We start from the raw sequence: 13,846 nt of genomic DNA, 5'->3' as shown, positions 1-13,846 counted from the left end.
TTTTGGATTTCATGAGAGCTACACATTCCAAAAAAGTTGGGCAGGTAGCAATAAGAGGCCGGAAAAGTTAAATGTACATATAAGAGCCTCTCAGAGTAGCAGTGTCTCTCAGAAGTCTAGATGGGCAGTGTATCACCAATTCCCCCAATGCTGCGGCGAAAAATAATGGAGCAATATCAGAAAGAAAAGTATGAAGAGTATGAAGTTATCATCATCTGAAGTGCATAATATCATCCAAAGATTCAGAGAATCTGGAACAATCTCTGTGCATAAGGGTCAAGGCCGGAAAACCATACTGGATGCCCATGATCTTCGGGCCCTTAGATGGCACTGCATCACATACAGGAAAGCTACTGTAATGGAAATCACAACATGGGCTCAGGAATACTTCCAGAAAACATTGACGGTGAACACAATCCACCTTGCCATTCGCCGTTGCCGGCTAAAACTCTATAGTTCAAATAAGAAGCCATATCTCAAAGTGAAAAACTGTTCTGTGGTCAGACGAATCAAAATTTGAAGTTCTTTTTGGAAAACTGGGACGCCATGTCATCCGGACTAAAGAGGACAAGGACAACCCAAGTTGTTATCAGCGCTCAGTTCAGAAGCCTGCATCTGTGATGGTATGGGGTTTCATGAGTGCATGTGGCATGGGCAGCTTACACATCTGGAAAGGCACCATCAATGCTGAAAGGTATATCCAAGTTCTAGAACATCATATCCCATCCATACGTCGTCTTTTTCAGGGAAGACCTTGCATTTTCCAACATGACAATGCCAGACCACATACTGCATCAATAACATCATGGCTGCGTAGAAGAAGGATCCGGGTACTGAAATGGCCAGCCTGCAGTCCAGATCTTTCACCCATAGAAAACATTTGGCGCGTCATAAAGAGGAAGATGAGACAAAGAAGACCTAAGACAGTTGAGCAACTAGAAGCCTGTATTAGACAAGAATGGGACAACATTCCTATTCCTAAACTTGAGCAACTTGTCTCCTCAGTCCCCAGACATTTGCAAACTGTTATAAAAAGAAGAGGGGATGCCACACAGTGGTAAACATGGCCTTGTCCCAACTTTTTTGAGATGTGTTGATTCCATGAAATTTAAAATCAACTTATTTTTTCCCTTAAAATGTTACATTTTCTCAGTTTAAACACTTGATATGTCATCTATGTTGTATTCTAAATAAAATATTGTAATTTGAAACTCCCACATCATTGCATTCTGTTTTTATTCCCAATTTGGACAGTGTCGCAACTTTTTTGGAATTGAGTTTGTAGATCAGTGAGTGTGAAAGCTTAACCGTGCCGGAGTCGCATCTTCTGATACGTGCTGCATGATTGTGTGAATATTTCTGTGTGGCAAAAGCGATAGATGCGTAAAGCAATATATTGTGGGAGGGCCGTTTGTTACTGCATCTAATACGCCTCAAAATAATATACCACAAAGTTAACCAAACAATCCACTCTATGTGTTGAGCGAGAGCGCTTCTCTGCAGTCTTCACGTGCTATCGAAAACTTCCTATTTCTAATTTATGAAGTCGTGATTACGAGCTCGTTGCATAATTTTATGTTTAAAAATAACACTGGACAGTGGTTTGTGAATGCGGATGCTTAGCCTAAATAATTTGATCGGGAGCATCCCCTCCTGTGACTCATGATTTGTCTGTATGTGTATTCAGAGCCAGTGAGCAACGGATTTTCATAATACTAAAAAAAAACTGTGTTAACACATGATGAAATAATGATCGGTGTTATTCAATTAACTTGTTAACTTGCCCAGCCCTAAATATAATATCATATAATTTTCATTTATTATTAATTTGATGCATCACATCTTGACCCATTCAAGTACTATTACAGCATTTTTTGGAAAAACATTTTGGCATCTATGGTTTCATGGAACCTTCCCACTGAACTTTGTGTCTATAATCCTCATTAGTACTGGTTTCAATAAACCAGACATTCACATGCTATATAGTGTGTATGTGTGTGTGTGTGTTCGTGTGTGTATGTGTGTGTGTGTTTTGAGAGTGAAAAATAGGATCTAATGACTCCTGGCGAACTGTAATTAAGGTGCCTTCTCCTATTATAGAGTATCAGAGTGTCCTCTCACCACTTCCTGATGCATCAGTACTACAGAAAGCATGTCAATACTCATTACAAAAGCTTTACCCACAGATAGATATACACACTCCCTTCACTCCTGAGTGATTTCCTATTGCTGAGAGGTTTGTGAGAATAATAGTGCTGGACAGAGGGCAGCTGTGATCTCAGTTGTAGCTCCGTCAGGCATGTTGACGTGAGATCTCAGGTTAGATGTGAATGTGGCCCTTGCTGCTCTGATACACAGCTTGATAATATTGTGTTTGTGAGCCTTTCTTTATGGAGGGAAAGTTTAAATGGCTGAATGGGGCCAAATAGAGGGTTTAACTTTGCCTGAACATTTTCATCAACACCTTACACACACTTTCTTGGGGAGAGAAGCATGGTTGTGAAAATTGTGCAACAGTCCCATAACAAACTTCAACAAAATGTAGCTAAAAGCTGTTGGATTATAAATAATTGGGAGACACAAAATGAATAGCAGAACAGCACAAAGGGATATATATATGTATATATACTCACAGTGCAGTGATAGAGGCCGAGAAGAGTGGGATGTTGGGAAATGGCCTCCACTGCAGATAGTGTGTTTCTGATCAGTTCCTCGGATGCTGCTTGACCTGTTAAATAAGGGATAATGTACATCCAGCTGGTTGTAATCTTAGAATAAAGTCGGACAGGGTGATCAGGACCCCGATGCAAAGTTGGATGTACATTATCCCACTTATTACAAGGCTACTTGCCACATAACTAAATAATTGGATGTGAAATATTGATTGACAGCAGTTGCGAGCAAGCATCAAATTCAAACTAGATGGACATTTAAAGGAAACGGTGCAGTCAAACCACTTATTACACAGCATTTCACCACAAAAATAATTAAGGCAATAAAAGAATTAAGAAGAAAATGTTTTAAAACATTACCAGTTTGTGAGTTCTCTTATAATCCATTACAGCGTACAAAACAATTGTAGCAAAATGGCAGCAGCTGCTTTTGTATGAAATGTGAGCGAGTCCGCGATAGCAGGATGGCATAATTAAATAATTGTACACCATTTTGAATCGAGTTTTAATATTTTGTTAGCTAAATAAACACAAAGCTTCCACCAAGAAAAAAATTGTTTAAGCAAGAGTACAGTGCCAACTGCTGTTATCCGGATAAGCCTGTGTTGTCAGCTTTTACCGGTTGTTATCAAGGAATAACATACATTGGAATGTCACAACTGACCAAGCAGAATCAAGTATTCCACAGAGCCGTGTAATAATTGTGGATAAAATTATCATAGAAGGCATAAATGTAGGAATAAAACAGAAATCTATTTTTTTAACAATTAATATTTAAGCAATGACTGGAAAAAATAAAATAAAAATAAAATATAATAATAATATTACACTGGAAGACATCAACAGTTTAACTACATTCGATCTCCCGTACAAATCTGCAAAGTCCCTTGATCACTCAAGAATGGTTTAAAGTAAAAATCACAGAAAGAGATGTTGAAGAGTTTGAAAAAAAAAAAAAACTGCAAAAAAAAAAAAAAAAAAACTTACCTATAGCACTTCCCAAACTCGTCTCATTAGAGTCAATGGAGGTTACGTGATTCTTTCCATAGTGAAAGAGAAAAGAGATATTTAAACTTACACATTTTAATGTCGATCATTCATTCATTATATGAGTTATAAACAAAAACAAAATATTTAAAAATAAATAAATAATTCTTACCAACCCCAAACGTGCAAACAGTACTTTGTGATTATAAAGCAAATGGCTTAAAAAGGAAACATTTACAAGACATTTTAACAATAATAACTAAACTGAGAGACTCACCAGCAGTTTTCCAAATTTGACGAGAAAGGCTTCAGTCACCACCTGTGGTCGGAAGATCTGTCAAAGCAAACAGGCAGAGTCATGAAGCGATGTAGTCTAAAAGACACTTCCCCAACCTACAACACTGTACAACATTGCTATTCACTACTCTTGAGTCTTATTCCATTTGAGTTCCACCAAAAACTGTCAGTCTTCACTTGAGCTTTAGTGGCTATGAAGTTTTACAGTTGTCTTGAACACAGCCGAATGTGCGCTGCAGATTTCTTTCATCGTACTGCAAAATTGGCAGTCTTGGATCTATTAATGCATCATGCTCACCGATGGCCAATAAATTGCCTTTGTAATGAATCTTCTGGCAGGTTCAGAATTTTTAGGCCGCATTGCTGCGCTCTAGACACTCAACGCTGTCAATCGTGACTAAAATCCCAGCTTCTATGCACATCTTACAGAATGTTAATGTCACTGAGGAATGTCACCATTAAAGTCTGCCGTGGGCTTTACCCAAGATCTCATCCGGGACACATCCTACCGTACCATCTGACAAGCAACGATTGTAGAGGACAGAAAAAAAAAAATCGCAAAATGTTCAGCCGGTTTATGAGAAAATGTTCCAAAGCCCTGCTGTTCTGTCAGAGGACATGTTTCACCATTATGCACCATTTTGACTAAGCAACAGAAGATGTGGTATTCGAGTGTGTTCCATTTACAATGTCATCCTGGGATGTGATCCTCCTCTCTTGAGGACTTCAGCGCTGGTGTGAGAATGAAGGGGTTCATGTTTGTGCTGTAGAACAGTAATCATGTGAGGACAGAGGTCATAGACCTGGACAGTGAGGTATTGAGCTCTTATCCACTCTTGCCTCTGAGAAACACACCGGACCTGACCCTTTGTGCTGACCCCTGTGACTGATGAGTGAGTGTGAGTGTCAGTGTCAGTGTAGTGTGCTGGCTGTCAGTGAAGCAACAGGCCAGAGAAACAGATGAGACAACAGAGAAAGATCATCACATGAATGCATGTATGGATGCACAAACACAGAGGCATGCTCTCACATTACAAGAGCACGATGCCTCACAGAACCACACAGCAGCTGAAGAGATCACGCACACGAGGCTCAAGGCCATAAGAGGCCAGTGAAGTCTCAAAGATGCAGACCAACCTGCTACTGGGAAGACAACCAGCTATGCCCTACAGCATTTTTCTTAATAACAGAACACACACACACTGGACTGGTGTAGCTAGACTTCTGACTACAGGCATGAAGTCTAGCCCACACTGCAGCTTATTCTAGCCAAGAACCGCCCACTTAGGCAGGAAGTGGACTGACCAAAGTTTGGACATTTAAAATAACATTTCAAATGTCAGTAAAGCCATCACAAATGTGGAATAACACAAATGTAAATATCTGCATTATTCAGTGAAAAAAGAAAAGAAAAAATCAAACCTTTCATATATCCATCTCCAGTGTTGGGGGTAGTAACACATTACAAGTAATGCGAGTTACGTAATCAGATTACTTTTTTCAAGTAACTAGTAAAGTAACACATTACTTTTTAATTTACAAGAAAATATCTGAGTAACTTTTTAAAAAAAGTAACGGCAGTTACTTTTTTTCCCATTTATTGATTGAAAGATCTCATGTCCCCTTGTTGAGAGAAATCGGGAGTAAGATGTTACTTTAGTTCTAGAATAAATGTGAACATGCATTAATTCAACTGACGCACTCACAAAAATAAAAATAAGATTTCGTTTTGACTTAGATATGATTTAGATGTGACTCAAAGCTGCAAAAATTAAATATGTTAAATAGCACAAATATATTTTATGTATTTAATCCCATTTTATTAACAAATTTGCTTCTGACCTTTGATGATCCAATTCAACAATATCAAAAATTATGTAATCAACTAATAAGCAAAAATTATGTAAGATAAACTAGCATTTCTTCTTTTGTTTTTATTGCTGAAGAGTGTTGAACTTCTGTGTTCTACTGTACAGATGTGAATTTACATTTCCTTCAGCCTGAGGCTTTTGGAGTGAAAGGGCTTTTACCTTTGACAAAAATATAACTTTTTATATTTAAATAAAAAAAAACAAGCAAGCCCAGCCCAGATTTAAAAAAGTAACACAAAAGTAACATAACACATTACTTTCAATAAAAAAGTAGCTAAGTAATGTAATTACCGTACTTTTGGGACTATAAGTCGCACCTGAGTATAAGTCACATCAGTCCAAAAATAAGTCATGACGAGGAAAAAAAACATAAGTTGCACCGGACTATAAGTCGCATTTATTTAGAAGAGCACTGGAGCACTGAGCAGTATAGAGCGCCCTCTCGCGGCTGTAGACGGTAATGTTTTCTGTTAGTTCATTTCTCTTGGTTCATGTCAAATTAATTTTGATAAATAAGTCGCACCTGACTATAAGTCGCAGGACCAGCCAAACTATGAAAAAAAGTGTGACTTATAGTCCGGAAAATAGGGTAGTTACTTTTTTAGGAAGTAACGCAATATTGTAATGTATTACTTTTAAAAGTAACTTTCCCCAACACTGTCCATCTCATATTTCAGCGTCTTCAAATCAGCCATCCTCAAATGACCCTTCAGAAATCATTATAATATGCTGATTTACTGCTCAAGAACATTTCTTATTATCATCTCATGTTTATTCAACAAATTAAAAGCCTTTGGAAAATCTATTTGTGGCAGTCAGTTTTGATATTGTGGCACGCCACCACAAATAAAAATCAATGTATGGGAAACACTGCCATCAATTTAACATGTCTTTGCTAAATGAAAGTAATAATTGCTTTCAAAAAAAAACTTACTGAGCCCAAAATTCAGATCTGTAACAAAATTAACCATATTTAACATTATCTTTCTTAGATCACAAGAAAATGACCAGCCACATTTAGGGATGCATGAAATTAGATTTTTGCCAATATCCAATATGCCAAAATGTTTCGACTCATTTTGGTCGATATCAATACTGATATATTTCCTTTTGTTTAGAAACAACAAGTCTCTCATGTGCAGAAATTATAAGAAAAAATATTTTTAAGTTTGGTTAGTTTTTAACAAGAAGTTATTTGTTAGAATTAAATAAACAATTATGAAGGTTTTTTGACACTACATTGAAGCTTTGAAAATAACTATAAATAAACTATATATCAAAACATGGTCTAAATGTTACTTGTTTAGGCTATTTTACTTTAAATTAGAAGTAGGCCAACAACGCCCCCTACAGATTTAAACTCCTCACCAAACGAGCATTAGGACCCAGGAAAGGCTGCCGCTGCTGCACGTGCTATTACTGTTTACAATTTCACATACCTAATGCATCATTCATTACCTGCTTTCACAGATTAAATTCAGCGATCCAGTGAATCTAATCCTCATTCAGGCAAAACAATGCTGACGTGATCTAATCACTAGCACTCCCTAAGCATATGTTTGTTAACGCATTCCTCTTATTGGCAAAGACATATCTGCATATTTTTTCATATCGGGCTGATGCCGATATTTACATTTAAAACCATTATTGATCGATTCCGATATCAGGTTGATAATATTGTGCATCCCTAGCCAAAGTTTATTTTTAGAGGAAGGCAAATAAAAAATAAAATAAAATAAAAAATACATTAAAAAAATATATATATAATATATATATATATATATATATATATATATATATATATATATATATATATATATATATAAGACAGACAAATCCAGTGAGTGAGTCTTTCTTCTTAGGAAGCTATCACTGGAGAAACCATCTCCAAGCAATTTCATCAGCCATTAAGATCAGGCATTTGGAAAAATATTTGCCATATTTAAGTGCAAAATGCATCAGGCGGCCAGTGAATGTCTGTGGGTGATCTGTGGATGTGCTTTCTGAGACTGGCACTACACCAACACAACTCACTGTGAGGACCATTAAAACAGACAGACACACAAACAATCAAAAGAACTGCCTAATACCACTCTAAGCCACCCACTGCAGCTCTGTGTTAATGGACCTCAGTGTATCCTCCTTAGATGAGTTAATGACAGTGGAACTATCAGACTGACAGCTCTATCAGCTCAGACCCCTTCAAATGAGACGACTCAATCTGCTACTGAGTCTCCATGGCAAATCCTGGCCGAATGTAAAAGTATATTAAATCAGCAGAGAGACTCATCAACTCTGCGCACTGACAAACATCTTTCTCTGAGAACACCAGATGCCTTCATATTAATTTTGGTGTGACTGAGTGTGTCAGAAGTAAATCCAATTTTGCACTGTTTGGCAACTGGTAATAATCTCTGTGTGTGTGTGTGTGTGTGTGTGTGCAAGCTGAAGCTGAACCGGAAAGCTCTTTAATAGATCATTTCATTCTGACACAGACAGTGATTACACTTGGTGCATGACAGGCAGGTATGGCACATCCTTTCTTTATTTTCTCTTCAGATGAAGACCTTTAATAAAGTGAGAGGTGGATGAGAGTCTGAAAAGTTTATTTTGTAGTTAGTTTAAAAGACAAGTAATGATTTACAAATTTACTCTTTTCAACCATTATCTATCACAATACCTCTCTACACTTCAAAAAATAACCTCATGTTTTTGACCATTGTTGTACTTATGACAATGATGAATATGCATTCTTCTCTAATATATACTAGGCGAAAAACAATATGTGTGACTGTATAAACAGTTTTCATAAAACAGCATGCAAAAGCAGTCCAGATAATCTACTACTATAGGCAGTTGGACACTTTATGGAGACTTTACTATCCCACGAGGCAACAGGAGAGGAGTTGTGAATGGCAACTGCCATTATAGGTCACAGGATAATGACAACATGATCAATGTAGTATGCCTAGAATACAATTATGTTGCACACATTAATTTTATATAGAACTAGGCTTGCCGCAAAATCGGTTACGCCACTTGCCCACCACGACACCAATCCCCACAGCTGTTACACATATTTTTTAATGATTGCAAAGTAATTGTTAAACTGAAGTGCCTACTTAAGACAATATTGGAGTAAACCACAAACATCTTTTGGCATTTTTCTGGCATTTTTTATATTTGTCAAAAACAGCGCATTTAATATATATTTAACTTAAATTCAATATGACTACTTTAAATTCAAAACTACTGTAAAATGTACAACATTACTATGCACAGTATTTTAAGTTGCACATCTACTTAAAACAATTATTTTCTGTTTTCTTTTATCATCCGTACTGATGAACATATATGCTGCGTACATTACAATTTTACCCATGTATTCAAAAGCTTTTAAAGGGATAGTTCACAAAATATTATACTGAACCCATTATTTACTAACTCTCAAGCCATCCTAGGTGTTTGTGACTTTCTTTTTTCAGATGAATCCAATCGGAGATTGGTATTATATATATATTAAAAAAAAATATATATATAGATATATATAAAAAAATAAAGCTTGGAAAAGCCTGGCTCTTCCAAGCTTTATAATGACAGTTAATGGGTGTTACTATTCAATAGTCCAATAGAAGGCCAATAAAGTGCATACAGCCATCAATAAATAAATAAAAAAGACATAACACATTTAATTGTGTATGGGCAATTTTTGCCCCTTTATCTTGATTTATTTATTTTATTTTATTTTTAATTTTGGTGCCATTTTTTGCAAAGCCCCCTGTTAATTTCTGACCCTTGAAGGAACACTGTGACTAAGTGGTATTTGGATGTTCCAGGTGTATGTTCTGATCTGACATAAAGCGTACTTGGCCTGAACAGACTGTGAATCACTCATATCCAATTTATCTTTAAAATACAGGGACTCATCATGTGTGAAAATGGTGACAAAAGGAACCCCCCCCATTCCAACACAACCTCAAATAAAACCCTACATTTTTATAAACACATCATAGTTTAAAGCCTTTATTATTATTTAACTCTGCAAAAATTTCACTTTAAATGGTTCACTTTCATTCATGATGACAATAAAACTCTCCTGGTGGAAAACTGAAATGAAATAAAACATGAAAATGACATAAAATGACCACTCCCTAGTTTTTTTTTCCACGTCTTGCTTTTGGATTTAGAAAAAGATGACTATGAAGTATAGCAAGTGCAGTAAATCACGTGTCATTTAAGTATAAATAAATAAATATGCCCAGACACCAACAGCCTAGTAGGGTTAATTATTTAAATACATAACTAGATAACTACAAATTAAGTTAATTATTAATGGTATAATAATTAAATAATGCATTCATATATATATATTTTTTTTTTTAGATTTTAATTTAAAATCTACATTTTTTTGAGCATTGCCTTAAAAAGACACATCAGAAAGTGTGCTTTAAGTTCTATCTTTAACTGTAAAAGCTGGTAACTTGCCGCCTTTGTTTTGTTACTCTGCGTCCCTTAATGCACAGCTCTAATTTGACATCGGTTCGTCAGATGTTTCATTCCGCCCATTGCTAGTGTTATCACTGTCTATCATGATTTGTGGCAAAATTTAGCAGATTCACTTGCGTTTGTCATTCCTGAAACAGTATATGTGGACATTTGGCCCTCTTAGACAAACAAAACTTTTCTTCAAATTGTGAATAAAGTTTGTAAAGAAACAGAGCAAAGGTGGCTTCCTTTATAGCGCAACTGACCCGAACTTACTCACGAACTTAATCAAAAACTAACTGCACAATGAATATCTGATTTACATTGTGAATGTTTTCTTTTTTTATCTCATTATAATAGGAAGATCTGTGAGTGTGTATAACTCTGTAAACTTGCAAAAACAAAAATGAGCTCAGAGCGGATTCTGACTAACCTGCCGGAAACACCTCTGATTGGTCACTGCTTTCAACAGAGATGCTTGTGATTGGCTACAATGCTCAACGCTGCAAAACACGTTGTGAATAGAAACTTTTGATTTTGTAATTAAAAACTACAGCGCACTCAAAAGAGTTTGGAACCCGTTGATTTCGAGTGGGTACAGAATTGGGTTGGTACTGTAAAAAGCCCCCCCCCCCCCCCATTTTCTCATGGGATCTACACAAATCTCGTAGATGACCTATTTTAATCTCAAAAAGGTATATTTTGAAGTTTGCATATATGGTTATAATACTGTGTGCAGCTATTTGCATGTTGAATGTATGAGGCTTCCAGTGTCATTCGCTTCCAGTTATTTTTAGCTGTCCTAAACAGCTTGTTATACTGCTTAAGATAATGAACTGGTATTTATTTTCCAATTAATTGAATTTATTATCATAATCATAAACACAATGGCTTATAGCACTATTAGTTTAATCTTTTATTGCATTGTTATTTTTCTAGATATTTACCTATAGTGGATAATTAATCTAAAGTCTTGCACATTCACAGAATATAGCTTGTGAAGGACCTCACTTTTTTTTTTTTCTGGCTGTTCGATCCTTGTGGAAAACGAAAACCCAAAATAACTAGCAAAAAGGTAAATATAGCAAGACCTGACACAGACACACACCTGTGAGGTGAGCAGATGCAGCACCACAGCCATCATGGGGAGGCTCTGCTTCAGCTGACGGGACTGCGTAGGAGAGGGGTGCTTCCTTCCCACAATGCTGCCTAACACGGACAGGATCTCATCTACAGAAAGCCCACAAAAACAGATCAGTTTCAAAATCAAAATCAGAAAATCAGCCAATCACAAAACAAACCGTCATGATCAGTTTGGGCAGGTGCATCACTGTTTTGGGATGAAACCCGCAGGAAGAACTGAACCAGTTTGAACCGTTTTCATGGGGGAGCAGTGGTGTGTAGCGGCACCGATTCACAAATGAAAAAGGAGGAACAGGTCGATACATGATAGCCTGCTCACGTATTCAATCAGAAAGATAATTAAAGAGAGGCCAATCAAATTCAATGTTCATTCTCATTGCTCCTGCTTCGTTTTGCCCATTTCATTCTGTTCCTTCTCAAGTGAATTATTTGCATTCCCTTTTTTTTCCTATTTTTTGGGTGTATTGTGATTGATTTACCCAGGATGGCTGGCAGTTCGTGCACGGTGTGACGGATGAGGAGGGTCAGGCATTTTGATAGGTATTCATTGCCGCTTTGTTGCTCCTTTCCTGGCGTGGCCTTTCGGACGTCTCTTTCAATGTACATCACCAGCCTGAGAGAAGGGTTGGCAAAACATTATCATTCATCTGCAGACACTCAGACCAAACAGAGAAAGGGAGAGCAAGAGTCAGATCTGAAACACACAGTGGGGTGAGGATGGTTTTAATCAATTACACTCAACAGCTTGAGGGGTGACAGAATGGAGATGAAATGGTGTTGATCCTGAAACAACATTAGGAAGGGAATGAGGTCTGTCCGCCTGGCTGAAAAGACCAGAGAAAAACAAGATGCATCTGGCAAGGAATTGAACTTGAAGTGTATAAGGTATGAAAATTGGAGGCTGAATTAGAGATGAATGAATGCGACTTGATTCACACATGCAAACCAACATATTAGGATTGATTCATGGGGTTGGTGTTCTCTTAGTAAAAGCTTGGATCAGATCTCCTGGGATTCTGGGAATTGCTTTAGATCTTACATTATCTATGATACAAGCAGAATCCCTGAGGCATAATGAAATAAATGTTGTTCTTTTTATGGATGTTTTTAGACTTTTAGAACAACAATCAACAACAAAACCTTTACACATTATTTAAATTTTTCCACCAACAGTGCCCAAACATTTGTGAACTATATTTATGGATCATCAATGTTGTCTTTTTTTCTCTCTCTCTTCTTGCCAGTATAATTCCAGCCACATCTGAAACCATGAATTGAGTTTGATAGCATTATGTGGTACAAATGATGATGACAAAAATTGAAATATTTTTTTTTCTTTGAATAAAATGTGCAAATCCTTTGTTAACATTTTACATCAATATTTGTAATTAAACAAATACACACAATTGTTCAACTATCTATCTATCTATCTATCTATCTATCTATCTATGTCTGTGTCTCTGTCATTACAATATGTGACAATGTACTGCCTAATAAATGACAATATAAACTGTAGGATTATTTCTTTCATATATAAATAATATATAATTAAGTAGTAGTTTCAGCAATGCATCACAAAGCAGTTGCTCATATGTGCACATAGTATTGTTGAATACTACGACTGTCTATTTATCTCTTTATCAACACAGCATTCACTGATTCAGCCTCACCTCTTGTATTTCAAACTAATCAATTCACTACAACCTCAGATGGAACTCATAACAGAAGTAGCCAGCATAATATTCATGCTTTTGTTATGCGTGTCTTGGATACAGTGAAGAACATGAATAAGAAAAGAGGTGATAGCACTTGGGCAGAAGTGAGGATCAGGCCATTCTAAAGAATTACTGTTGATTACTGTAGTGTTACCTCTGACATATACACCATGTTAAAGGAATAGGGAGGTAAAAAAAAAAAGGATAAAAGAAAGAAAAGCAATTTGAGTTACCATTTGCTTCATAAGTGTCTTCAACACTTTGGCCCAAGGATCAAACATTCACTATTCACTAAACATCTTTTTCACTAAACAACATTTCTTTTTTTTGCGCTTAAGCATATTCAAACTCTACTAGACTTTGAGAATCAACTGCAATTAACATCAACTGACATCACACAAGGCATGTCTCTTTGCACCAAGTATGAAAATGCCATTTGAGATTATGATGAGATTTTCAGTTAATAAAGATGGTTTAGATCTGAATAAAGAAGTTAAATAAATAAATACGTTTATTCTTAAAAGTTTATTCTTATTCCTGGTGTAACGCCTATCATATTGCTTGAGAAGACCTGTGTATTGTGCATGAAGGTCAAATTTCAGTGAGGGGAAAAAGCAGTAACCTATGAAGCTCTGATAACACAGATGTCACTTTCAAAACAAGAAACAATGTGAAT

The 13,846-nt window shown here is 36.4% G+C and overlaps 1 protein-coding gene across 1 annotated transcript in view; it reads right to left on the bottom strand.

Moving 5' to 3' along the window:
* Nucleotides 1-13,846, bottom strand: part of LOC132102784 (serine/threonine-protein kinase ULK4-like) — a 261,675-nt gene that overhangs the window by 153,728 nt on the left and 94,101 nt on the right. Inside the window, exons 23-27 of the mRNA XM_059507432.1 lie at nt 11,935-12,068; nt 11,421-11,542; nt 3,937-3,993; nt 3,660-3,711; nt 2,634-2,728 (exon numbers count right to left, since the gene is read on the bottom strand). Of these exons, the coding sequence (XP_059363415.1) occupies nt 2,634-2,728; nt 3,660-3,711; nt 3,937-3,993; nt 11,421-11,542; nt 11,935-12,068 (460 nt within the window). The remainder of the gene's footprint in view (nt 1-2,633; nt 2,729-3,659; nt 3,712-3,936; nt 3,994-11,420; nt 11,543-11,934; nt 12,069-13,846) is intronic.

Source organism: Carassius carassius, chromosome 24 (assembly GCF_963082965.1).
Source record: "Carassius carassius chromosome 24, fCarCar2.1, whole genome shotgun sequence".
NCBI classification, from domain to species: Eukaryota; Metazoa; Chordata; class Actinopteri; order Cypriniformes; family Cyprinidae; genus Carassius; species Carassius carassius.
The sequence above is the reverse complement of the archived record's forward strand: the minus strand, read 5'-3'. Positions and strand labels throughout refer to the sequence as shown.